We start from the raw sequence: 26,572 nt of genomic DNA, 5'->3' as shown, positions 1-26,572 counted from the left end.
GGAAATGCTGCGGAACGCACTTGGGATTCAAACCCTCCGAAGCTACTGGCTCCGTCTCTTATTATACCTTAAAGTTTTTAGGATCTCAGCTTGTTGTGATGAAATAATCAAGACCTGAGATTGCCGCGTCCGTTGTGGACAATCGGCGTCTAGCTCAGATGCAAACAACTCACCCTTGTGTATTAATGAGAAAAGCCTCATCCTCTTCCCGTTACCACAGGAATAGGCCTTTTAACCGCCTTGCACAGTTACCTGCTTGTGCTGGAGGCGTTAACCTGATGAAAAATCTTTTTTAATAGTCTTGGAGAATCCCGCAGCACTTGTTGCGTGCAGGATTCCGGCATCTCATTGGAGATTCTATGTACAAGGTGATAGAGACCGAGCACTGCTCACAGGTGGAGGTTACTTTCTAAGCAGGAGGTGGCCAACCCGCGTGCTTCGTTACAGTTCGTACAAACATCACCGGTCTCTGCTCCCTTGGAGGTCTGTCATTGAAACTCCCTACCAGGGTACTTTGTGGCGCTTTCACCCTTTAAACTAGGAAGAGAAAGGTTGTTAGAAATGACGGAAGCAAAGTTATTGGATCGGGCTGGAAATACTGTTCTTTTTCTTTTATATAGAAGCCAGAACAGGCCAAAATTATATTTATAATAAATAAATAAATAAATTAAATGAAACACCAGCCGACATACAACCCCCAAACCTCAACTGTAATTCAGCTATGATGGGAGAGATGAGATCCGCTTGCTTCCTTGTATTTTCGTTAGGATCTTTAGAAGAGAAGTCCTTTGAAAATATAAATGGTATGGTAAATTTATTTTGTTCAGGAGATCTCACATTACTGAATATATGTTGTCACCAGCAGAGGGAGCTATTGCTACACCTGAAACTTTTCCTCTTTCGATAGCTATACAAGGGGGGAGGGCTACCCTTCCCCGTAAATGGCGCCAGGGAGGAATAATTAAAATGGCCGACACTGAAAAATTAATGCCACCTCATGAGTCTAAGTACTGGCCAGCAATTCTCACTACAATAAACTCTATTTTAAAACCAATATGGGGATGCGCGCTGATGTCTGCTGAGCGCCTACCCCTTATGTTACTGCAGATTCCTGTGAAACATTTACCTACACGCGGCTGAAGGCTCTCCTCAGCCACGCGGAACACTGCAGCCTCTATGGTGTGCGCGCGCTACGGGGCCGTCTCACTAAGTCCCATAGCTGCGCCACTGTCTCCCCCGGTCTTCCTCAGTGGCGATGCACGCTACGGGACCGCTCACCAAGTCCCGCAGCGGTGCCACTGTCTCCCCCGGTAACGCGCACGCTACGGGACCTCACTAAGTACCGTAGCTGCGCCTTGTAGTCTCTCCACTCAGTCCCGCAGTGGCGCTTCAAGGGGAGGGGAAGAGGGGGTTTCTGGAAAAAGAAATATGCTACACTAACCTTTCTGTGGGGCCTCTCTATGTTAAAAACTCTCATACTCACAATTGGCGCCGGTAAGGAGAGATGCAGACTCCTTCAGCAGGAATCATGGTCTCCACTCCTGGACTTTGTCCCCCTTTTATTAGGGGGACGCAGCCTTTTCATCTGGTAAAGCCTGCACCCCCTTTCATTTAGGTGGGATTGGGCATTTACCATCTTGTCATCGGAAACCTGCACCCTTCCTTTGGTTAGGAGGGATTGGGCTATTAAAAGAAAAGAAAAAAAGAAATAAATAAAAGCAATAATTCTTCATGGGAGCAGGAGCTCCCTTCAGTGCCTGTTGTTACCTCATAGGCACAATTTTTCAAACTGAGGGAGAAGGGATGTGAAGGGGGAGGAACCGGCTGTGCAGACAATGCTAATTTTAGATTGTGCCACACCTCCGGTTGCAAGCTTCACACCCCTACTGTATAGGACTCCAGTGTCCCCTAGTGGATGAAAAAGAAAAGATTAAATATGTGGTCAACCTTTCTTGTGTCGCCCATTTGTCATGTAGAGCTTTTCCAGTATCGACTTTTTGTCCCTGTCGACTTTGTCAAATGTTGACATTTTAACCATGCCGACCTTTATCATACTGACCAATAGCTGTCGACCTAATGACTGTTGACCTAATTAGGGTCAACCCTGTGATCCAAACCTTAAACCATTAACGTAATAGGACCAATAAGATCCAGGAACAAGAACTAGATTCACTAACCAGCATTTTTTCAAAGCCACTGATGATCAGCAACTTTGAGTGATTGATTTCAACTGGCATTAGTACATAAAGGAAAATTAGGCTTGTTTAGCATTAATTACTACTATTGTTGTTTGAAATCAATTGGTCAAAGCCACTGATCATAAGCAGCTTTGAAAAACCTTTAAAGCACTTGTCAACTACTGCCAGACATTTGTCTACGGACCATCAAGTGGTGCTTGTTCCTGACAGAAATGGCAGCCACACATTGTGTAATTACTCTATTGTTCTGTGACCGGGAACCATTAGATATGATGCCAAGTCATTGTGAGCAACAGCCAACGCAAAAGTTCTCGTTTCTAGATTCCAATTTGTTGAGGGACCAGCCAATTTTTTATCCTACTTCAAGGGATCAGGGCTAGCGGAAGAGTTACTTTTACCTTTAGTCAAACTGTGTACAAAAGTTTTAAAGAGCTCACAATTCGTAAGGCTGTATTCTGATAATTAGCCAACAAACATATAAGGTCATTTAAAGGACAGCACATATCCACTAAAAATAGAAAAAGCAGACATTTCTTTACATTACCTTCTTTAACACTAGGGGATGCTTTTGATAAAACTGGTTCCAGTTATAATGCATCTCGTTAAGGAAGGAATAATAGCGTGCTGAATGGCAGGGGTGTAGTATGGTATGCCGGCGGCTGGGCTCCCAGAGACTAGCATACCGGCGCTGGGAGCCCGACTGCGTGGCGAGCGCAAATGAGCCCCTTGTGGGCTCGCTGTGCTCGCCACGGTGCGGGCATGGTGGCGCGCCACGCTATTTATTCTCCCTCCACGGAGGTCGTGGACACCCACGAGGGAGAATATCTGTCGGTATGCCGGGTGTCGGGATCCCGACATTCGGCAACCTGAAGACCACCCGTATGGCAGCCCCATCTCACACAAGTGTTCACTGCCATATAGTGGAGTGTAGAGAGCACTTCTGAGCAAATTCTGAATATGGCCGGGCAGGTGAAGTGTGCAAGATGTAGTGGTTTTGTAGACATTTAAAACTACACGGCAATTCGCACCCTTCACCCAGAATTTAATCTCCCCAATGTGAAGACTGCTAGTCATCAAGTGGTTAACAAGAGACATTAAATTGCTTGTTCTGTTTTTTAACTGCATTAAACGAAAAGGTTAACTGATCTGTCACTGAACAAAATGTTACATTTATCCTTAAAGCCTGTTAATATATTGGGTGGAACATACTAATTTATAGAGTAGGCTACTGATGAAATAGATGCTGAAAGAATTATTCCATTATAAAATCCATATTTCCGAGTAGTCTACAATATTGACAAAACGTAAATTAGATAAATTACACAATAAAGCAACAGTCAGACAATTTAAATCTGTTCAAGTAGCAGTTACCTTGGGCAATCTCCAGCTGTCTTTTTGCATCACCTAGTGCAGAGAATAAATCCAGCTTGATCCTGGTTTCTGCACTGAGGCTATTTTCTAAGTGCTGTGTTTTATCTTGCATGGCTGAAAGTGCAGACATTAACACCTCGGTATCCTTCTCATTTTCTTTGTACTTTCGCAGCTCCTGAAACACATAATACAGCTGGGGTGTTAGAGCCTTGCAGTAGACTAAGAGTATATTACTAAAAAAGAAATTAAAAAAAATCAAATTAGCATAGTGCAACCAACTACATTGGTAGGGGATAAGGAGCCAGTGAAAGGATCTGTAGAGAGGGAAGATATAGTGAAATGCTTGCAGGATCAGTCTATCCGCAATGTTGAGAAGATCAGAGATAGTTGAGGGAAGGGTGGTGGGGGTGACAGGAAAAACATCATTGCAATAATCAAGATAAGATGACCGAGTACCAAAGTACATGTGCTTTGGTATCATTAAGGGAGAGGATGGGGGAATACTGGAGATAAAAAGAGCAGAACCAAGAGAGTGGTTGATCTGATGATAATTGTGTTGTTGATAGAAGGGGTGGAGAGGCAAGGATGAAAGAGGATGAACTCAGTTGTGTACTTATTTAGCTCAAGAAAACAATGCGCACCAAATAGATAACTGAAATACAGGTTGAAATGCGAGGAGGAGAGGGCAGGGGAGAAGTCCGGTAAATCTGGATGTCTTCAGCTTAAAAAGGTTACTGAAGACTAATAGCTTATAGGTTCACCAAGTTATAGGCCTAGGACAGACACTTAAGAGACCCCTATGGGGAGCACAGCTGGAGATAAAATGAAAGAGGTAAAAAAAAAAAAAGAAAAAAAAAAAAAAAAGGCCAAAATTAGAGACTGGAAGGAGGAGGAGGAGGATTGGAGCAGGAAAAGAAAGGGAAGGTAGTGAGCAAGGCTGCAGGTGAGAAAGCAACAGAGGAAGTAGCAGGTCAGAGGTGCTGTCAATAGAGATGTTGAAGACTCCAATGAGGAGTCAAGGACGCTCAGAGGTAAGGAAGAGGGAGCAAAGCCTCAAAATTTACCAAAGTGGGAAGAGGGGCCTGTGGGCAGTAAATGACCACAGCACAAACATGGCATGGGCAGAAAAAATTAAAAAGGGACACTAAATACAAAAAAATAAAAAAATAATAATAATTTTATTGTTATTATTGTTATTATTATTATTATTATTATTATTATATGGGGGAACGGTTTAGGTAGTATGATACAGAAAATGCAGCAGAGTTAAGAAGGATGCCCACATAAATATCCAGGCCTGACAGAGTGGGTGAGGAGGTGGCAAAAGTCAGGGTTCAGTGATGGGTTCAGAGCAGACTCACTTCTACAGATATTAAATACAGCCCTGAACCATTTACAATCAATATGCTCATCCTTAGTGGAAATGGGGGGCTTGATCTTTTAATAATACCAACAGCATTGTTTTGCGACTGATAAAAATAAGAATTTACTCACCGGTAATTCTATTTCTCGTATTCCGTAGTGGATGCTGGGTACTCCGTAAGGACCATGGGGTATAGACGGGCTCCGCAGGAGACTGGGCATTCTTAAAAGAAAGATTAGGTACTATATCTGGTGTGCACTGGCTCCTCCCTCTATGCCCCTCCTCCAGACCTCAGTTAGGGAAACTGTGCCCGGAAGAGCTGACATTACTAGGAAAGGATTTGGAATCCAGGGTAAGACTCATACCAGCCACACCAATCACACCGTACAACTCGTGATAACTATACCCAGTTAACAGTATGAACAATAACTGAGCCTCTCTCAACAGATGGCTCATACAATAACCCTATAGTTAAGCAATAACTATATACATGTATTGCAGAGAGTCCGCACTTGGGACGGGCTCCCAGCATCCACTACGGACTACGAGAAATAGAATTACCGGTGAGTAAATTCTTATTTTCTCTGACGTCCTAGTGGATGCTGGGTACTCCGTAAGGACCATGGGGATTATACCAAAGCTCCCAAACGGGAGGGAGAGTGCGGATGACTCTGCAGCACCGAATGAGCAAACTCAAGGTCCTCCTCAGCCAGGGTATCAAACTTGTAGAATTTTGCAAAAGTGTTTGAACCCGACCAAGTAGCAGCTCGGCAAAGTTGTAAAGCCGAGACCCCTCGGGCAGCCGCCCAAGAAGAGCCCACCTTCCTCGTGGAATGGGCTTTTACCGATTTAGGATGCGGCAGTCCAGCCGCAGAATGTGCAAGCTGAATGGTGCTACAGATCCAGCGAGCAATAGTCTGCTTTGAAGCAGGAGCACCCAGCTTGTTGGGTGCATGCAGGATAAATAGCGAGTCAGTTTCTGACTCTAGCCGTCCTGGAAACAAAGGTTTAGGGCCCGGACTACGTCCAGCAACTTGGAATCCTCCAAGTCCCTAGTAGCCGCAGGCACCACAATAGGTTGGTTCAAATGAAACGATGATACCACCTTAGGGAGAAATTGGGGACGAGTCCTCCATTCTGCCCTTTCCATATGGAAGATCAGATATGGGCTTTTACATGACAAAGCCGCCAATTTTGACACACGCCTAGTCCAAGCTAAGGCCAAAAGCATGACCACTTTCCACGTGAGATATTTTAGCTCCACGGTCTTAAGTGGCTCAAACCAGTGGGATTTTAGGAATCCAACACACGTTAAGATCCCAAGGTGCCACTGGAGGCACAAAAGGGGCTGAATATGCAGCACCCCTGTAACAACGTCCGAACTTCAGGCAGTGAAGCCAGTTCTTTTTGAGAGAAAAAGGGATAGGGCCGAAATCTTGGCCTTTATGGATCCTAATTTTAGGCCCATAGTCACTCCTGACTGTAGGAAGTGCAGGAATCGACCCCCCTGGAATTCCTCTGTAGGGCCTTCCCGGCCACACACCAAGCAACCTATTTTCGCCATATACAGTGAAAAAGTCTTGCTGTCAACGTCTTTAATAGCCTTTATCAGCGTAGGAATAACTGTATCCGGAATGCCCTTTTCTGCTAGGATCCGGCGTTCTACCGCCATGCCATCAAACGCAGCCGCGGTAAGTCTTGGATCAGATAGGGTCCCTGTTGCAACATGTCCTGACTGAGAGGCAGAGGCCATGGGTCCTCTGAGAGCATTTCTTGCAGTTCCGGGTACCGAGTCCTTCTTGGCCAATCCGGAGCAAAGAATATTTTTCACACTCCTCCGTTTATTACAATTCTCAGCCCTTGGGTCTGAGAGGAAGAGGAGGGAATATATAGACCGACTGGAACACCCACGGTGTTACTAGTGCGACCACAGCTATCGCCTGAGAATCCCTTGACCCAGCGTAAAAGCTTTTTTATCTTTTTATTGAGGTGGGACGCCATGTAATCCACCTGAGGCAGTTTCCATCAATTTGCAAAACTGCGTGAAGACTTCCTGATGAAGTCACCACTTTCCCGGGTGGAGGTCGTGTCCACTCCCGGAATGAACACTGCTGACCGTGCGCTTACTTGATTCTCCGCCCAGCGAAGAATTCTGGTGGCTTCTACCCTCGCCACCCTGCTCCTTGTGCCGCCCTGGCGGTTTACATGAGCCCCTGCGGTCTGACTGGATCAGAACCGGTTGGTCGCGAAGCAGGAACTCCGCTTGACTTAGGGCGTTGTATATGGCCCTTAGTTCCAGGATATTGATGTGAAGGCAAGTCTGTTGGCTTGACCACAAACCTTGGAATTTTCTTCCCTGTGTAACTGCCCCCCCCACCCTCGGAGGCTTGCATCCGTGGTCACCAGGACCCAGTCCTGAATGCCGAATCTGCGGCCCTCGAGAAGGTGAGCACTCCGCAGCCACCACAGGAGACACCCCCTGGCCCTGGGGGATAGGGTGATTAACCGATGAATCTGAAGATGTGATCCGGACCACTTGTCCAGTAAGTTCCATTGTCCTTGCATGGAACCAGCCGAAGGGGATGGCCTCGTATGATGCCATCATCCTTCCCAGGACTCGAGTGCAGTGATGCACTGACACCTGTTTTGGTTTTCAATGGATTCCTGACCAGTGTCATGAGCTCCTGAGCTCTTGTCTAGGATCATGCCTAGGCGAGGCAGATGAGCTGTAGGAACCAACTGCGACTTTGGAATATATAGAATCCAGTCGTGTTGCCGTTTCACTTCCAGAGAAGGTGACACGCTGTCCAGCACTTGCTCTCTTGATCTCGCTTTTATGAGGAGATCATCCAAGTATGTGATAATAGTGACACCTTGCTTCCGCAGGAGCACCATCATATCCGCCATTACCTTGGTGAAATTGGTAATGACAATCCCGTACCGCAATTCTGAGGTACGCCTGATGAGGTGGATAAATGGGGACACGAAGGTATGCATCCCTTATGTCCCGATTCATTTCAGGCATGCAATGACCGCTCTTAGCGATTCCATCTTGAACCTGAACCTTTTCAGGTATATGTTCAGGGATTTTAATTCAATATGGGTCTAATATGGTCGAATAATAACACCCTCTTGTTGAAGGAGGGGACCCTTGACCACCACCTGTTGAAGATACAATTTACGAATTGCAGTTAACACTGGCTCCCTCTCTTGGGGGGAAGCCCGCCGGGTCCTCGGTGAGGGGGCATCTTCTCACAGTCCAGCCTGTATCCCTGCGATACAATTTCTATTGCCCAGGGATCTAACAGGGAGTGAACCCACTTGTGGCTGAACTTACTAAGGCGTGTCCCCACCGGGCCTAGCTCCGCCTGTGGAGCCCCAGCGACATGCGGTGGATTTTTGTAGAGGCCGGGGAGGACTTCTGTTCCTGGGGACAAGCTGTGTTGTACAGCTTCTTTCCTCTGCCCCCGGCTCTGACAAGAAAGGACGCACCTCAGACTTTCTTGTTTCTTTATTCGAAAAGCTGCATTTAATAATGTCATGCTTTCCTAGGCTGTGCAGGAATATAAGGCAAAATATCAGAATTACCAGCTATAACTGTGGAGACCAGGCCCGAGAACCTTTCTCCACACAATCCTCAGCCTTCCATATGCCTCTTAAATCGGCATCATCTGTCCAATGTATATTCTACAGGACACGTCAAGCAGAAATCGACATCGCTTTTGTCTCTAGAACCCAGTATACTCATGTCCCTTTGGGCATGCTTTATAATTATATATCTATCACTTAAGACAGCATCTTAAAATATTTACATGCATACTAGGGTCTCAATCTCTGCTGATAAGGTACCTGTCCACGCTGCCACAGCGCTATAAACCCATGCCGACACAATCGCCGGTCTGGGTAGTATACTAGAATGTGCACGCTATCTGCAGGATCCCTGAGAATAGCTAGTGCAAACAGGACACCCAAGGGGAAGATTCTCAACACATCCTGGCCCTAGTGGGGAAAGGATACAGCCTGAGAATTCTCTTGTGGGAAGTTGCCGTCTCTTGTCTGGAGATTCCCGCTCTTTTTCCTCATGAGAGGAGGGAAATTTACCTCAGCATTCTTCCCCTTAACATGTGTACTCTCGTGTCAGGGACAGATGAGTCATCAGTGATATGCAAATCATCTTTTATTCAAATAATCATATATTGAATATCTTTTAGCCCTCTTGGTTGTAACTTTGCATTATCGTAGTCGACAGTGGAGTTAAATTCCGTGTCGATACTTTGTTATTTTGGATAGTGAACATAGAGAGACTCTGAAGGACTCTGTGACATAGGGACAGACCAGAGTAGATTTCCTTTCTGTTCCCTAACCTTTTGTGCAATAATTTTACCTCAGCACTTACACATATCCAAACAGGTGTCGGCGTTGTTGACGGAGACACCCTCCCACACACTTATCCGCTCTATCACCTCCTTAGAGGAGCCTTTTACCTCAGACATGTCGACACACGCGTACAGACACACCACACACACAGGGGATGCTCTATTTGAAGACAGTTCCCCCACCAGGCCCTTTGGAGAGACAGAGAGAGAGTATGCCAGCACACACCACAGCGCTATATAATACAGGGATGTACACTATACCGAGTGATTTTTCCCCTATAGCAGCTTATATACACCGTTTTGCGCCTAAATTTATGTGCCCCCCCTCTCTTTTTTACCCTTTGTGTACCAGGATACTGCAGGGGAGAGCCTGGGGAGCTTCCTTCCAGCTGAGCTGTGAAAAGAAAATGGCACCGGTGTGCTGAGGAAGAAGGCCCGGCCCCCTCAGTGGCGGGCTTCTGTCCTTTTATGTACTTTAATGGCGGGGGTTAATGCACATACACAGTTTATCAGACTGTATTATGTGCTTTTCGCCAAGTAAGGTAATCTAATTGCTGCCCAGGGCGCCCCCCCCCCCCAGCGCCCTGCACCCATCAGTGACCGGAGTGTGTGGTGTGTTAAGGGAGCAATGGCGCACAGCTGCAGTGCTGTGCACTACCTTAATGAAGACCGGAGTCTTCAGCCGCCGATTTTCCACTTCTCTTCGTTCTTCTGGCTCTGCAAGGGGGACGGCGGCGCCGCTCCGGGACCGGACGACCGAGGACTGGGCCTGTGTTCGATCCCTCTGGAGCTAATGGTGTCCAGTAGCCTTAGAAGCCCAAGCTAGCTACAAGCAGGTAGATTCGCTTCTCTCCCCTCAGTCCCACGTAGCAGTGAGTCTATTGCCAGCAGATCTCACTGAAAATAAAAAACCTAACAAATACTTTTTCTAGGAAGCTCAGGAGAGCCCCTAGGGTGCATCCAGCTCTGGCCGGGCACAGATACTAACTGAGGTCTGGAGGAGGGGTACAGTGCACACCAGATATAGTACCTAATCTTTCTTTTAAGAGTGCCCAATCTCCTGCGGAGCCAGTCTATACCCCATGGTCCTTACAGAGTACCCAGCATCCACTAGGACGTCAGAGAAATGAGAAATCATTAGTGATAAACTTGTAAATGTTCTTTAATTATATAAATCTTAAGCTGTACTTAAACAAAAAATAATTTTTTATTTATATATATATATATATATATATATATATATATATATATATATATATATATATATATATATATATTTTTTTTTTTTTTTTTTCATCACAATATCAGTTTCTAACTTGTGAATATGGATTTAAAGCATTTATTTTTTCAGAGTGGCTCACACTGAGAAACCTACATTCTGGAGGAAGACACTAGTTTTGTTGCTTAAGGTATAATTTAAATGCACACTTATTTAGAAACAGCAAGTGTGAAAATAGGAAAGTAAAGACGTACACAACTGTGCAAAGTTCTTTATGTATTTCCACTTTTAGGTAGGTTTATTTCCTCACTTGTACCAAGTACATCAAACATATACAATGGGGCACATTTTTATATTTGACATATGCCAACAAGAAACTGAATGGCCTCTGCCTGATATGTGCACGTAGCAAGCAGCACATTATTTTTATTTTGTTGATGTTGTCGCATCAGTCATACTATGGATGATGAGCTCTTTGGAGATAGATGTTACAACACAAAGATATTTAAAAGGGTACAATACCTGAACTTTTAACTCCAGTTCCCTTATCTGGTCTTCTTTTAATTTCATGTCGATGGACAATTTTTTACATTCACTCTCTAAATCTCTGATCCGACTTCTTAAGGTTTCTGTACATTCACCTCTGATGGAAAACAAAAATCAGTAGAACATATCTATAGGGGAAAATAAATAAATAATAATCCACCACACAGTACAATGTTTAACACCCACACTACCTGTTGGCTGCAGCAAATGCAACTGCCCTTGCTGCTGTGGCTTCTTCTAATTTCTTCCTTTTTTTCTCCTCCATAAGCTGCTTCTCTACAAATGCTCGGGCTTCCTGCTCTGCTTTCAGCTTCTTCTCTAACTGACTGATCGTCTGCTTGTCTTTCTGTTTCATTTGAACAGCATTATGCAATCTGAGACGACACAAATAGGATTTAATTTGGTCAATTAGATTATTATATGTAATAGTGTTAATTCAAGCACCCTGCAAATAATCAGTGAGGAGGGCAGATTTACATTTTAAGGGCAAACTTGTATGTGCGATGTACTGCTACAGGAGAAACATCACTTAAAAAAAAATGTTTCCCTAAAAAAATTAAAGTCTACTCTCCTTATTGATTAAGTGCAGGGTGCTAGGATGAACATACATATACACTATATTCTGTTATATTACTAGATTGTGTGTAGAAAAAAAAATATATAAAAAAATATTATAATAATATTATTATTATTATTATTATTATTATTATTATTATTATTATATCTATAAAAAAAATTTTATTATATACACCAGATGAAAATACTTACTTATTTTGCAGCAGCTCATTTTCCTGCCTGAGCTGCCCTATTTCGTTTCGAATTCCCCGCTCTGTGCTCGTTAGTACACTGATCTGACTGCGGAGATCCTGTTCAATCTGTCTGCTTCCCTGCAAATCTGCTTTTAATTTCTTTACATCTTGTTCCAGCCTGGAAAACAAGACAGTATGATTAAACCCCTCTCAAAAACATAATAAAACACTTTAGTACCATGTTTAACAATGCTGGCTTGTCTGTAAGTGAGCCACTAAAAAGGAACAGGAATAATCTTGCAGGGATTCTATAATAAGCGATTTAACAATTCAGTAAACATAGGTTTCATTCAACAATTGTGTTTGGCTAACTACACTTTATTGCTGCAGGGTGTTCATGAAAACCTACTGCTGTTTATAACCGGTTTAATTCAGTGCCAGTCAAACCAATTTAATGGAGATTAATAGACAAAAACCCAAAATACAGAACATGAAGTAGACATTAAAAAAACAGCTATGTTCTAGTTACATAGGGAGCTCGGATGGTGTAATGGTTAGCATTACTACCTCACAGCACTGAGGTCATGGGTTCGATTCTCACCATGGACTTAAGTGTGTGGAGTTTGTATATTTTCCCCATGCTTGCGTGGGTTTCCCCTGGGTACTCCAGTTTCCTACCATAATCCCAAAAATAAGATTTTAAACCTACCGGTAAATCTTTTTCTCGTAGTCCGTAGAGGATGCTGGGACTCCGTAAGGACCATGGGGATAGACGGGCTCCGCAGGAGACATGGGCACTTTAAGAAAGACTGACTCTGGGTGTGCACTGGCTCCTCCCTCTATGCCCCTCCTCCAGACCTCAGTTAGAGAAACTGTGCCCAGAGGAGATGGACAGTACGAGGAAAGGATTTTAGTTAATCCAAGGGCAAGATTCATACCAGCCACACCAATAACACCGTATACTTGTGTTAAACTAACCAGTTAACAGTATGAAAAACAACATAGTTTCGGTCCAAAACCGATGAAACTATAACATAACCCTTATTTAAGCAATAACTATATACAAGTCTTGCAGAAGTAGTCCACACTTGGGATGGGCGCCCAGCATCCTCTACGGACTACGATTTACCGGTAGGTTTAAAATCTTATTTTCTCTAACGTCCTAGAGGATGCTGGGACTCCGTAAGGACCATGGGGATTATACCAAAGCTCCCAAACGGGCGGGAGAGTGCGGATGACTCTGCAGCACCGATTGAGCAAACATGAGGTCCTCCTCAGCCAGGGTATCAAACTTATAAAACTTTGCAAAGGTGTTTGCCCCCGACCAAGTAGAAGCTCGGCACAGCTGTAGTGCCAAGACCCCTCGGGCAGCCGCCCAAGACGAGCCCACCTTCCTAGTGGAATGGGCCTTAACCGATTTTGGTAACGACAATCCTGCCGTAGAATGCGCTTGCTGGATCGTGTTACAGATCCAGCAAGCAATAGTCTGCTTTGAAGCAGGGCCACCAACCTTGTTGGCTGCATACAGGACAAACAGTGCTTCTGTTTTTCTGATCCTAGCCGTTCTAGCCACGTAAATTTTCAAATCCCTGACCACATCAAGGAACTCTGAATCCTCCAAGTCACGAGTAGCCACAGGCACGACAATAGGTTGGTTCATATGAAAGGATGAGACCACCTTAGGTAGGAATTGAGGACGCGTCCGCAATTCCGCTCTATCCATATGGAAAACCAGATAGGGGCTTTTATGTGATAAAGCCGCCAATTCCGAAACTCCCCTAGCCGAAGCCAAGGCTAACAACATGACCACCTTCCAAGTGAGATATTTTAACTCCACCGTTTTGAGTGGTTCAAACCAATGCGACTTAAGGAAACTTAACACCACGTTAAGGTCCCAAGGCGCCACCGGAGGTACAAAAGGAGGCTGAATATGCAGTACTCCCTTTACAGAAGTCTGTACTTCAGGTAGAGAGGCCAATTCCTTTTGAAAGAAAATGGGGAAGGCTGAAATCTGAACTTTTATGGAGCCTAATTTTAGGCCCAAATTCACTCCAGTTTGCAGGAAGTGAAGGAGACGACCCAGATGGAATTCCACCGTAGGAGCATTCCTGGCCTCACACCAAGAAACATTTTCTCCATATTTGGTGATAATGTTTTGATGTCACGTCCTTCCTAGCCTTTATTAGCGTAGGAATGACCTCATCCGGAATACCTTTTTCCGCTAGGATCCGGCGTTCAACCGCCATGCCGTCAAACGCAGCCACGGAAAGTCTTGGAACAGACAGGGCCCCTGCTGCAGCAGGTCCTGTCTTAGAGGAAGAGGCCACGGATCTTCTGTGAGCAATTCCTGTAGATCCGGATACCAAGTCCTTCGTGGCCAATCTGGAACAATGAGGATTGTTCTCACTCTTCTTTGTCTTATTATTCTCAACACCTTGGGTATAAGAGGAAGAGGAGGAAACACATAGACCGACTGAAACACCCACGGTGTCACCAGGGCGTCCACAGCTATCGCCTGAGGATCTCTTGACCTGGCGCAATACCTTTTTAACTGTGTTGAGACGGGACGCCATCATGTCTATCTGGGGCAGTTCCCACCGACCTGCGCGAAGACTTCCTGAAGAAGTCCCCACTCTCCCGGAAGCAGGTCGTGTCTGCTGAGGAAGTCTGCTTACCAGTTGTCCACTCCCGGAATGAACACTGCGCTTACATAATTTTCCGCCCAGCGAAGAATCCTCGTGGCTTCCGCCATTGCCACCCTGCTCCTTGTGCCGCCTTGGCTGTTTACATGAGCTACTGCGGTGACATTGTCCGACTGAATCAGAACTGGTTTGTCGCGAAGTAATGCCTCCGCTTGACGTAGGGCGTTGTATATGGCCCTCAACTTCAGGATGTTGATGTTGTCAAGTCTCTAGACTCGACCAAAGACCTTGGAAAGTTCTTCTCTGTGTGACTGCTCCCCAACTTTGGAGACTTGCGTCTGTGGTCACCAGGATCCAGTCCTGAATGCCGAACCTGCGACCCTCTAGGTGGTGAGCACTCTGCAGCCACCACAGGAGAGACACCCTTGCTCTGGGGGACGGGGGGATCATCTGATGCATTTGTAGATGTGACCCGGACCACTTGTCCAGTAGGTCCCATTGGAAGGTCCTCGCATGGAACCTGCCGAAGGGAATGGCTTCGTACAATGCCACCATTTTCCCCAGGACTCGAGTGCAGTGATGCACTGACACCGGTTTTGGCTTCAATAGGTTCCTGACCAGAGTCATGAGTTCCTGAGCTTTTTCCATTGGAAGAAAAACCTTCTTCTGGTCTGTGTCCAGAATCAAGCCCAAGAAGGACAGGCGCGTCGTAGGAACCAACTGTGACTTCGGGATATTGAGAATCCAGCCGTGTTGCTGTAACACCTTCAAAGACAGACACGCTGTCCAGTAACTTCTCCCGAGATCTCGCTTTTATGAGGAGATCGTCCAAGTATGGGATAATTGTGACCCCTCGCTTGCGCAGGAGCACCATCATTTCCGCCATTACCTTGGTGAAAATCCTCGGGCCGTTGAAAGCCCAAACGGCAACGTCTGAAATTGGTAATGACAATCTTGTACAGCAAATCTCAAACGCCTGATGAGGAGGAAATATTGGAACATGAAGGTATGCATCCTTTATGTCCAGGGAAACCATAAAATCCCCCCCTTCCAGGCTGGCGATAACCGCCCTGAGCGATTCCATCTTGAATTTGAACCTTTTCAAGTATAGGTTCAGGGATTTTAAATTCAAAATGGGTCTGACCGAACCATCCGGTTTCGGAACCACAAACAGGGTTGAGTAATAACCCTTTCCTTGCTGCAGCAGAGGAACCTTGACCACTACCTGTTGAAGATACAATTTTTGTATTGCATTCAACACTAACTCCCTCTCTAAGGGACCCGCAGGTAGGAGCCGATTTGAAAAACCGGCGAGGAGGCACCTCTTCGAATTCCAGCTTGTATCCCTGAGAAACAATTTCTATTGCCTAGGGATCCACCTGTGAATGAACCCAGATGTGGCTGAAAAGTCGAAGACGTGCCCCCACTTGAGCGGACTCCCCCAGGGAAGCCCCAGCGTCATGCAGTGGATTTTGCAGAGGCAGGGGAGGACTTCTGTTCCTGGGAACTAGCTGTGTGCAGCCTTTTTCCTCTGCCCTTACCTCTGGCAAGAAAGGACGATCCTCGTACTCTTTCTTTTATTCGAACGAAAGGACTACATTTGATAATGAGGCGCTTTCTTAGGCTGTGAGGGAACATAAGGCAAAAAATTTAAGTTTACCTGCCGTAGCTGTGGAGACGAGGTCCGAGAGGCCCTCTCCAAATAACTACTCACCTTTGTAAGGCAAAGACTCCATATGCCTCTGAGTCGGCATCACCCGTCCACTGTCTGGTCCATAAGACTCGCCTAGCAGAAACAGACATAGCGTTTATTCTGGAACTTAGCAAAACAAATGTCTCTTTGAGCATCCCTCATATATAACGCAGCATCTTTTATATGCCCTAGGGTCATTAAAATGGTATCCTTATCTAGGGTCTCAATTTCCGTAGATTAGGAGTCTGTCCATGCTGCGACAGCACTACAAACCCAGGCCGACGCCATTGCCGGTCTAAGAATTGTACCTGAATGTGTGTAAATGGACTTCATGGTAACCTCCTGTCTGCGATCAGCAGAATCCTTGAGGGTAGCCGTATCTTGGGATGGCAGTGCTATCTTCTTTGATAAACGTGTTAAAGCCTTGTCCACCTCAGGAGAAGACTCCCATCGTATCCTATCCGTTTGCGGGAAAGGATACGCCATAAGAATCCTTTTGAGAATCTGCAGCCTCTTGTCTGGAGATTCCCAAGCCTTTTCGCACAGCTCGCTCAGCTCATACGAGGATGGAAAAGTGACCTCAGGCTTTTTCTCTTTATACATGTGTACCCTCTTGTCAGGGACAGGGGGTTCCTCTGTGATATGCAAAACATCTTTTATTGCAATAATCATATATCGCTCTCCAGCTGTTGTAAAACTACAAGTCCCATCATGCTTTGCCACAGTTTTGCTATTAGGGAATGCTAAAACTGTGGCAAGGCATGCTGGGATATGTAGTTTCACAACATCTGGAGAGCCACAGGTTGGCCAGGCCTGCCTTAGCCACTTTTGGTTGTAATTTTGCCTCCTCATAGTCGACACTGGAGTCTGAATCCGTGTCGGTATCTGTGTCCATTATTTGGGACAATGTGCGCTTCTGAGACCCGGAAGGTCCCGGTGACACAGGGACAGGCATGGTCTGACTACCTGACTGTTCCCTAGCCTCAGCCTCGTCTAACCTCGTGTAATAAATTTACACTAGCACTCAAGACATTCCACATCTCCATCCAGTCCGGTGTCAGCGCTGCCGACGGAGATCTGACACTCATACTCTCCCCCTCCTCCTTAGGTGAGCCTTCCACTTCATAAATGTCGACATGCGTACCGACACACCCCACACACACAGGGAAGCTCTTATCTGAAGACAGTTCCCCACCAGGCCCTTTGGAGAGACAGAGAGAGAGTATGCCAGCACACACCCCAGCGCTATATAACCCAGGCAAAACACAGAATGTTTCCCCAGTAGCGCTGAAATAACACGTTTTTCGCCAATTATGTGCCCCCCCTCTTGAAAAACCCACTGTCACCTCAGTAAGCAGGGGGAGAGTCCGGGGAGCTTCCTCTCAGCGCTGTGCTGTGGAGAAAAATGGCGCTGGTGAGTGCTGAGGGAGAAGCCCTGCCCCCTCGGCGGCGGGCTTCTGTCCCGCTCAAATTATTCAAAAACATGGCGGGGGCTCTTTATATACATATACAGTGCCCAGCTGTACATGTATATATATGTGTTTATGCCATAATAGAGGTTTATATTGCTGCCCAGGGCGCCCCCCCTGCGCCCTGCACCCTTACAGTGACCGGAGTGTGTGAGGTGTATGGGAGCAATGGCGCACAGCTGCAGTGCTGTGCGTTACCTCAGTGAAGATCACGAAGTCTTCTGCCGCCTTTGAAGCCTTCTTACTTCTCATACTCACCCGGCTTCTATCTTCTGGCTCTGCGAGGAGGATGGCGGCGCGGCTCTGGGACGAACTCCAGGGGTGAGACCTGTGTTCTGACTGCCTCTGGAGCTAATGGTGTCCAGTAGCCTAAGAAACAGGACCTTGAAACTCAGAGAAGTAGGGCTGTTTCTCTCTCCTCAGTTCCACGATGCAGGGAGTCTTGCCAGCAGTGCTCCCTGAAAATAAAAAACCTAATTAAAATACTTTCTTAGCAGGAAACTCAGGAGAGCTCCCTGCAGTGCACCCATCTCCTCTGGGCACAGTATCAAACTGAGGTCTGGAGGAGGGGCATAGAGGGAGGAGCCAGTGCACACCCAGAGTCAAAGTCTTTCTTAAAGTGCCCATGTCTCCTGCAGAGCCAGTCTATCCCCATGGTCCTCCTTACGGAGTCCCAGCATCCTCTAGGACGTTAGAGAAATATACTGGTAGGTTTATTGGCTCCCAACAAAATTATTAACCCTAGTGTGAATGTGTGTGCGTGCTCATGTGGTAGGGAATCTTGGGGAAGAAGGAAGTGATAAAGCAGTGATAAGTGCAAGGTTATAACGCACCAGCCAATCAGCTCATAACTGTCAATTTACATATTGGAGCAGATTTGTCTGGTGTGTTATCACCTTGCACTTATCACTGTTTTATCACTTCTTTATACTTTCTCCAGGCTTAATACATCTGCCCACATCTGCCCCATAGATTGTAAGCTTCACTGGGGCAGGGACTGATGTAAATCGCCAAACATTCTCTGAAAGTGCTGCGGAATGTGCGCACGCTATATAAATTAATTAGGGGTGAGCAGGTTTGGTTCCCTGAGAACCGAACCCCCCAAACATCCCGTTCCGAGCCCGGATCAGAGTCCGGCTCGGGACTTCCTGCCAGACTCTGAAACCAGAACGAGGCAAAACGTCATCACCCCGCTGTCAGATTCTCGCAGGTTTTGAATCCCATATAAACAGCCGCGCGCCACCACCATTTTCACTCTGGGCTTGGAGAGTGATGGAGACAGACCTCTGTCTCTCTCTGTAGGTGGTGGCGTCGGGTGGGGTCAGTGTGTGCTCTGTAGGGGTGCTGCTGCAGTCACTGTGGTGTACCTGTGCTGTGTTAGGGGTGCTATCCTGGCTGCCACTGGAATTTCATGTGCTGTTACGGCCAGATACTGCAGCTGTACATGGGTGTTGCTGTCCTGGCTTCACTGTGTTGTACAGGGTGCAGGCACACTGTCCTCCTGTATGCTGTAAAATATATGGGTGCTGCCGGCCCTGTATGTTGTAAAAATTCAGGGGCACAGTGTTGTACAGGGTGCAAGCACACTGCTCCTGTATGCTGTAAAATATAGGGGTGTTGCTGTTCAAACAACATTACACTGGCCCTGTATGTTGTAAAAATTCAGGGGTGCTGTCCTGTGAAATGGAGAACAATAATTTGCAGGAAAAAAAAAAAAAAAAAAAAACAGAGGAAGATAAGGAACCACTTCCAGTTCCTAGTACTAGTGCTGAAGCTGCTGCTGCCGCCACCAGTCATAACATTGACTATGCAATTCCATCAATGTCGTCTGATAAGGCCGATGCCCAATAAATAGTCCAATAAATAGAGGGCATGTAAAACCCAAGAAGAAAATAAATAAGCAGACAAAAAAAAAAAACCAGAAGAAATTATCTGATGAAAAACGTAAAATTGGTACTATGCCATTCACGACATGAAGTGGCAAGGAAAGGCTAAGGCCTTGGCCTATGTTCATGACTGGTGGCTCAGCTTCTCGTGAGGATGGAAGCCCTCCTCCATATCGGGGGAAAAAAAAAAAAAAAAGTAGTTAAACTCGTTAAAGCACAGGAAAAAAACTTTTCAGAGATATCACAAATCCCCAAGGAGAGTCCAAGCGTGTCCGCGGTTGGGATGTCTAGGCCTGACCTTCCCAAGACTGTATGGAAAGAGGAGGCTCCTACTACCATTTGCACAACTCCTGTAAGTGCTGGGAAGAGCACCGCCAGTCCAGTTGCTGGTATTGAGATTGATTGAGGATGTCACTGTAGACATACACCAGGATGAGAAGGATATAAGTTTAGCTGGTGCTGAGGAGGAAGTTGACGATGAGGATTCTAATGGTGATGTGGTTTGTTTGAATAAGGCACCAGTGGAGACAGTTGTCTGTGGGATGAGAAAGCCCATTGTCATGCCTGAGCAAAATACCAAAAAAGCCACCTCTTCGGTGTGGAATTATTTCTCCACAAATACGGACAACAGGTGTCAAGCCGTGTGTTGCCCTTGTCAATCCGTAATAAGTAGGGGTAAGGACGTTAACCACCTAGGAACATCCTCCCTTATACGTCACCTGCAGCGCATTCATCAGAAGTCATTGTCAAGTTCAGAAACTTTGGGTAAGGGCGTAAGCAGTCCACTGACACCTAAATCCCTTATTCCTGTTGTACCCAAGCTCCTGCAAGCCATACCACCAACTCCCTCAACATCAATTTCCTCCTCGGTCAGAAACGCAAGTAGTCCTGCAGGCCAGGTCACTGGCATGACTGATGAGTCCTCTCCTAAACGGGATTCCTCCAGTGGATCCTTGAGTGGTACGCCTACTGCTGCTGGGAGGCGATAATCATCCCAGAGGGGAAGTCGGAAGACCACTTGTACTACTTCAACTAAGCAATTGACTGTCCAACAGTCCTTTGCGAGGAAGATGAAATATGACAACAGTCACCCTGTTGCAAAGCGGATTACTGAGGCCATAACAACTATGCTGGTGTTAGACGTGCGTCCGGTATCTGCCATTAGTGCAGTGGGATTTAAACAGTTGATGGATGTACTGTATCCCCGGTTCCAAATTCTGTCTAGATTTCACTTCACTAGGAAAGCGATTACCAGACTGTACAGGGATATTAAGAAAAGAGTCCTCAGTGCCCTGAAAAATGCGGTTGTACCCACTGTCCACTTAACCACAGACATGTGGACAAGTGGAACAGGGCAAACTAAGGACTACATGACTGACAGCCCACTGGGTAAATGTATTGCCTCCCGCAACACAAGCATCACACGAATGACAACGCGTTCCTAGGCAGGCTACGCTGTGTATCACTGGTTTCCGTAAGAGGCACACCGCTGACCAGGGTCGGATAAGGTTGGTGGGGGCCCCCCACCAGTAAAGTTGCTGGCAAAACCACACACACACACACACACACACACTTACTTACCTACCTACCTGGCTGGCTGCAGAGACAAGTACAGCACCTAGTGTCCGGCGGCACCGCACTACAGTGGAGGAGCTCTAAATAAAACTACAGCTCCCAGCATCCCTTGCTTCTGACAGCAAGGGCTGCTGGGAGCTGTAGTTTTATTTAGAGATGATCCACCCGTGTAGTGCTGTTCCACTGGACACCGGCGCTAACCCCCCTGTTCTGGCAGCGCCGTCTCCGAACCAGCAGGGGACAGCGCCGCCAGAGCACATACTGTCTTGTGGGATTGTGAAGCGATCCCACAAGACTGTGTATGGAGGAGCTCCTCAGCGACCGCTATTAATTAACAGCCGAGCTGCCGGAGGGAGACTCCTCTGAAGCAGTGTGTGGGGGCCCCGGGACGGCCGCCCCTAGCTTAATCCGGCTCTGCCACTGACAACCTCTTACGGAAACTGAGGGACATTATCGCACAATGGCTTACCCCACTTAGACTTTCCTGGGGATTTGTGGTATCGGACAACACCACCAATATTGTGTGTGCATTACATCTGGGCAAATTCCAGCACGTCCCATGTGTTGCACATACAATTAATTTTGTGGTGCAGAATTTTTTTTAAAAAGACAGGGGCGTGCAGGAGATGCTGTTAGTAGACTGAAAAATTGCGGGCCACTTTCGACATTCAGCCACTGCGTGCTGAAGACTGGAGCACTAGCAAAACACTCCTGAACCTGCCCTGCCATCACCTGAAGCAAGAGGTGGTAACGAGGTGGAATTTAACACTATATGCTTCAGAGGATGGAGGAGCAGCAAAAGGCCATTCAAGCCTATACATCCACCTACGATATAAGCAAAGGAGGGGGAATTAACCTGACTAAAGCACAGTGGAGAATTATTTCCGTGTTGTGCAAGGTTCTCCAACCCTTCGAACTTGCCACACGTGAAGTCAGTACAGACACTGCCAGCTTGAGTCAAGTCATTCCTCTCATCAGGCTTTTGCAGAATCCGTTGGAGAAATTGAAGGAGGAGCTAAGACGGTATGTGGGACTTGTGGATGGAGTACTTCATTCGCTTTGACAGGATTCAAGGGTGGTCAATCTGTTGAAATCAGAGCACTACATTTTGGCCACCGTGCTCGATCCTAGGTTTAAAGCCTACGTTGTATCTCTCTTTCCGGCAGACATAAGTCTGCAGAGGTACAAACACCCGCTGGTGAGAAAACTGTCAGCTCAATGCAGGGCAGTCAGGAGTAATTGTTGACATCTGGTCCGGACTGAAGGACCTGCTAACTATTACGGACAATGTCTACTGTCACTGCATATGATGTTGTCACCATTTAAATGGTGAAGGATTATATCGGTGATAGCATCCAAGTAGGCACGTCAGACAGTCCGTATGTATACTGGCAGGATTAAAGAGGCAATTTGGAGGCCCTTGCACAAACTTGCTTTATTTTACCTAAGTTGTGATTTTAGCTGTTTTTATGTTTTGTTTTTCAAAAAATATCCAGATCCAAAACCACAACCCAAACGGGCGGTTTTTGCAAAACCAATTCAGATCAAGGGGGTCATTCAGAGTTGATCGTAGCAGCACAGCTACAATCATCTTCTCTGACATGCGGGGGGGGCCCAGCACAGGGCTAGTCCGCCCCGCACGTCAGTGAGGAGTAACTCCTGGCCAGCGCAGCTCCTGCGGCTGGCTGGGAGTGAATTGTCGCTGCCGCTGGCCACAGCGGCTGCATGAAAGTCATGCAGCCGCCGTGGCCCGCCCCCCCCCCCCCCCCCCAACGGTCCGGCCACGCCTGCGTAGACCTGACCGCTCCCCCTAAACTGCGGCCTAACGCCGCCGTTCAGCCCCCTCCCGCCCAGCGACAGGGCTCTGTCTCAGAGGTTATCGCTAAGGCAACGAAAGCTGCCATGCGCCGGCACACTGCGGCACCGATGCATGCGCAGTTCCGACCCGATCGCTGTGCCAAACTGCAGCGAGCGATCGGGTTGGAATGACCCCCCAAAAACACGAAAAAGTGCCTGCTGCACAGCTCTAAAATAAATAAGTGTTGCACAAATATGGCAAGTAAAGGCGAGAACACACTAACTGATGTTTAAATGGCAGCGGTAAAACGACCATCATTGAACGACAAAGCGTTCAATGATAGTGTGTACACACTGAACGTTATCGTTCAACGAAAACGTTCAGTGACTTCACCGCCAGCATTCCTCGAACATGCAGCTCAGCCCGACATTGATGGGTTGAGCTGCATATCAGCTCAATATTAGTGAACGCTGAATGACGTGCGGGTGCGCGCATTGCTCATCAATATCACCGCCACACACACTGGACGATTTCACGCAGTTGTTTATTTTTTAGCCATAAATCGCCTAGTGTGTTCCATCCTTAAAACAAACCATTTCATTGTTTAAGCCAGATTAAATCTTAGCTGAATAGTACCTTCTTACAGTACTGTATTGTAGTTAGGAAGAGGTAAACCAATTCAAATCTTTGCTATTTAAAGGATAGCTCATCAGTTACCAAATGTGAAAGTGAACATGGATTTCGTCATATTGTTCAATTAGACCTGGAGGGTTTACAAATTGGTTTATCACCATTTGGAAGGCTCCAAAAACTGTCTGGCGCCATCTGTATAAGAAATCCTAGGAACTAGGAAAAACTAATTGTACATAAAAACAGAACATGTACATTTAAAAATTGACAAATGAGGTTTAGATGCAAGACAGAGGGTAGAGAAGATACTGGGGTCAATCCAATTAGCCATGAGGGAGGAGAGTTGCTGTTGCAACAGCATAGAAACGGCAGCTGAACTAGCAAACCTACCTTTTTTTTTTGGTACGCAGTCTTATGGGGCTGCAAACAAAAATCTGCAAGCTTGGAGCTACCAAGTACTGCAGTATATAGCCACACCCACCTGTGGATAATTGAATTGACCACACTGAGCTTCTTACAGTTTACAGACTGTGAAGAAGGAAGATTTACTGTGCAATGGGATAAGTTAGAAAGACAACAGTAGGAAAATAATGAAGAGTACAAAGTCAACTTAAAAATTACCAAAGGAGAGAAAGTGACAAAGTAATTGGTGTGGCAGAGGGGCATTTGTTATCAGATATATTCTGTCTGAATTTGATATTAGGAGAGTTGAGAAAATAAAAAACAGTAAAAAAAATTTTTTTTAACTCTAAGTGTAATGGAAGTCTGAGATGAGGTGTTGGATTCAATATTCTGCAGTCATTAATCACAGGGAAAATGGTGGTAGACTGACATTTATGCCCTGGCTATTCAATTCCAGACATTTTTACACATGCAGTACTTTACCACTGATGTACGTTAACATCTAGGGTGGAGAATTCAATTGTTTATCGCGCCGGCAGCCACTAGTTGGCACCCGATGAAGCAATTCAGTTGTTGCAGTCTGCCGAGATAGTGAGCTGAAATGAGCGAGAAGTGGCCCATTTGGGCTCCCAAACAGTACTTTTCACGTCACGCCCAGCGCTTTGGTCAGGTTACAAGGATAAAAACAGTTGGTTTGGGTGCAACAAGCACAGAACTAAAAACCCACAAAATGCAGTGCCCTGCGATTTCCTGGAATTTTAGATAGGAGATTGCTTATCGTGCCAGCTGCTCGCCCAATTAAATTCCCCCCTCCCTCCCCAAGATAAGTACCCGGAGCTATGTGTTCACGCATTCGTGGCACCCACGCTACGGGCACTTCTTCACTCATGCTCAAACAAAAATCTGCGTTAAGTGCAGCTTGCTGGCTGGTCATGGGTAACTGAAGAGCCCCGGCAGATCAGTTAATTTGTGGCAATTAACCGCAGCCGATTGGAGCCCTAGGGATTTTCTGCACGACTACCCAAAAAAGTAAGCTACAGACATTTTTTGTAGCAGTGTTGTTCTGCATGGAAGATTTCATGAATGTATAAAGGTGCGATTAGTGTTCCAGGAATAAAAAGAAACAAGACTGTGACAAAGTGATCTATTCTATTTTAACAAATATTACAGCAAGCGTATAGATTGTAGATAAGCCAAAGAAATTCAAAAGGTTGAATAGCAGAAAACCTACTCTGCATGGTTAAAAATAAGAATTTACTTACCGATAATTCTATTTCTCGGAGTCCGTAGTGGATGCTGGGGTTCCTGAAAGGACCATGGGGAATAGCGGCTCCGCAGGAGACAGGGCACAAAAAAGTAAAGCTTTTACCAGATCAGGTGGTGTGCACTGGCTCCTCCCCCTATGACCCTCCTCCAGACTCCAGTTAGGTACTGTGCCCGGACGAGCGTACACAATAAGGGAGGCAATTTGAATCCCGGGTAAGACTCATACCAGCCACACCAATCACACCGTACAACTTGTGATCTAAACCCAGTTAACAGTATGATAACAGAAAGAGCCTCTTAAAGATGGCTCCTTAACAATATAACCCGAATTTGTTAACAATAACTATGTACAGTATTGCAGATAATCCGCACTTGGGATGGGCGCCCAGCATCCACTACGGACTCCGAGAAATAGAATTATCGGTAAGTAAATTCTTATTTTCTCTATCGTCCTAAGTGGATGCTGGGGTTCCTGAAAGGACCATGGGGATTATACCAAAGCTCCCAAACGGGCGGGAGAGTGCGGATGACTCTGCAGCACCGAATGAGAGAATTCCAAGTCCTCTTTTGCCAGGGTATCAAATTTGTAGAATTTTACAAACGTGTTTTCCCCCGACCACGTAGCTGCTCGGCAGAATTGTAATGCCGAGACCCCTCGGGCAGCCGCCCAAGATGAGCCCACCTTCCTTGTGGAATGGGCCTTAACAGATTTAGGCTGTGGCAGGCCTGCCACAGAATGAGCAAGTTGAATTGTGTTACAAATCCAACGAGCAATCGTCTGCTTAGAAGCAGGGGCACCCAACTTGTTGGGTGCATATAGTATCAACAGCGAGTCAGATTTTCTGACTTCAGCCGTCCTTGAAATGTATATTTTTAAGGCTCTGACAACGTCCAACAACTTGGAGTCCTCCAAGTCGCCAGTGGCCGCAGGCACCACAATAGGTTGGTTCAGGTGAAACGCTGATACCACCTTAGGGAGAAAATGCGGACGAGTCCTCAGTTCTGCCCTATCCGAATGGAAGATTAGATAAGGGCTTTTATAAGATAAAGCCGCCAATTCAGATACTCTCCTGGCGGAAGCCAGGGCCAGTAACATAGTCACTTTCCATGTGAGATATTTAAAATCCACCTTTTTCAATGGTTCAAACCAATGGGATTTGAGGAAATCTAAAACTACATTTAGATCCCACGGTGCCACCGGAGGCACCACAGGAGGCTGTATATGCAGTACTCCTTTAACAAAAGTCTGTACCTCAGGAACTGAGGCCAATTCTTTTTGGAAGAATATTGACAGGGCCGAAATTTGAACCTTAATAGATCTCAATTTGAGACCCCTAGACAATCCTGATTGTAGGAAATGTAGGAAACGACCCAGTTGAAATTCCTCCG

At 46.3% G+C, this 26,572-nt stretch overlaps 1 protein-coding gene across 2 annotated transcripts in view; it reads right to left on the bottom strand.

Annotated features, from left to right (window-relative positions):
* MACO1 (macoilin 1) overlaps positions 1-26,572 on the bottom strand; it is a 137,328-nt gene that overhangs the window by 7,901 nt on the left and 102,855 nt on the right. For both annotated transcript variants that reach the window (XM_063954170.1, XM_063954169.1), the window contains exons 7-10: positions 11,842-12,000; positions 11,265-11,447; positions 11,050-11,170; positions 3,570-3,744 (exon numbers count right to left, since the gene is read on the bottom strand). In XM_063954170.1, coding sequence (XP_063810240.1) covers positions 3,570-3,744; positions 11,050-11,170; positions 11,265-11,447; positions 11,842-12,000 — 638 coding nt within the window. The remainder of the gene's footprint in view (positions 1-3,569; positions 3,745-11,049; positions 11,171-11,264; positions 11,448-11,841; positions 12,001-26,572) is intronic.

Source organism: Pseudophryne corroboree, chromosome 2 (genome assembly GCF_028390025.1).
Source record: "Pseudophryne corroboree isolate aPseCor3 chromosome 2, aPseCor3.hap2, whole genome shotgun sequence".
Classification (NCBI taxonomy): domain Eukaryota; kingdom Metazoa; phylum Chordata; class Amphibia; order Anura; family Myobatrachidae; genus Pseudophryne; species Pseudophryne corroboree.
The sequence above is the reverse complement of the archived record's forward strand: the minus strand, read 5'-3'. Positions and strand labels throughout refer to the sequence as shown.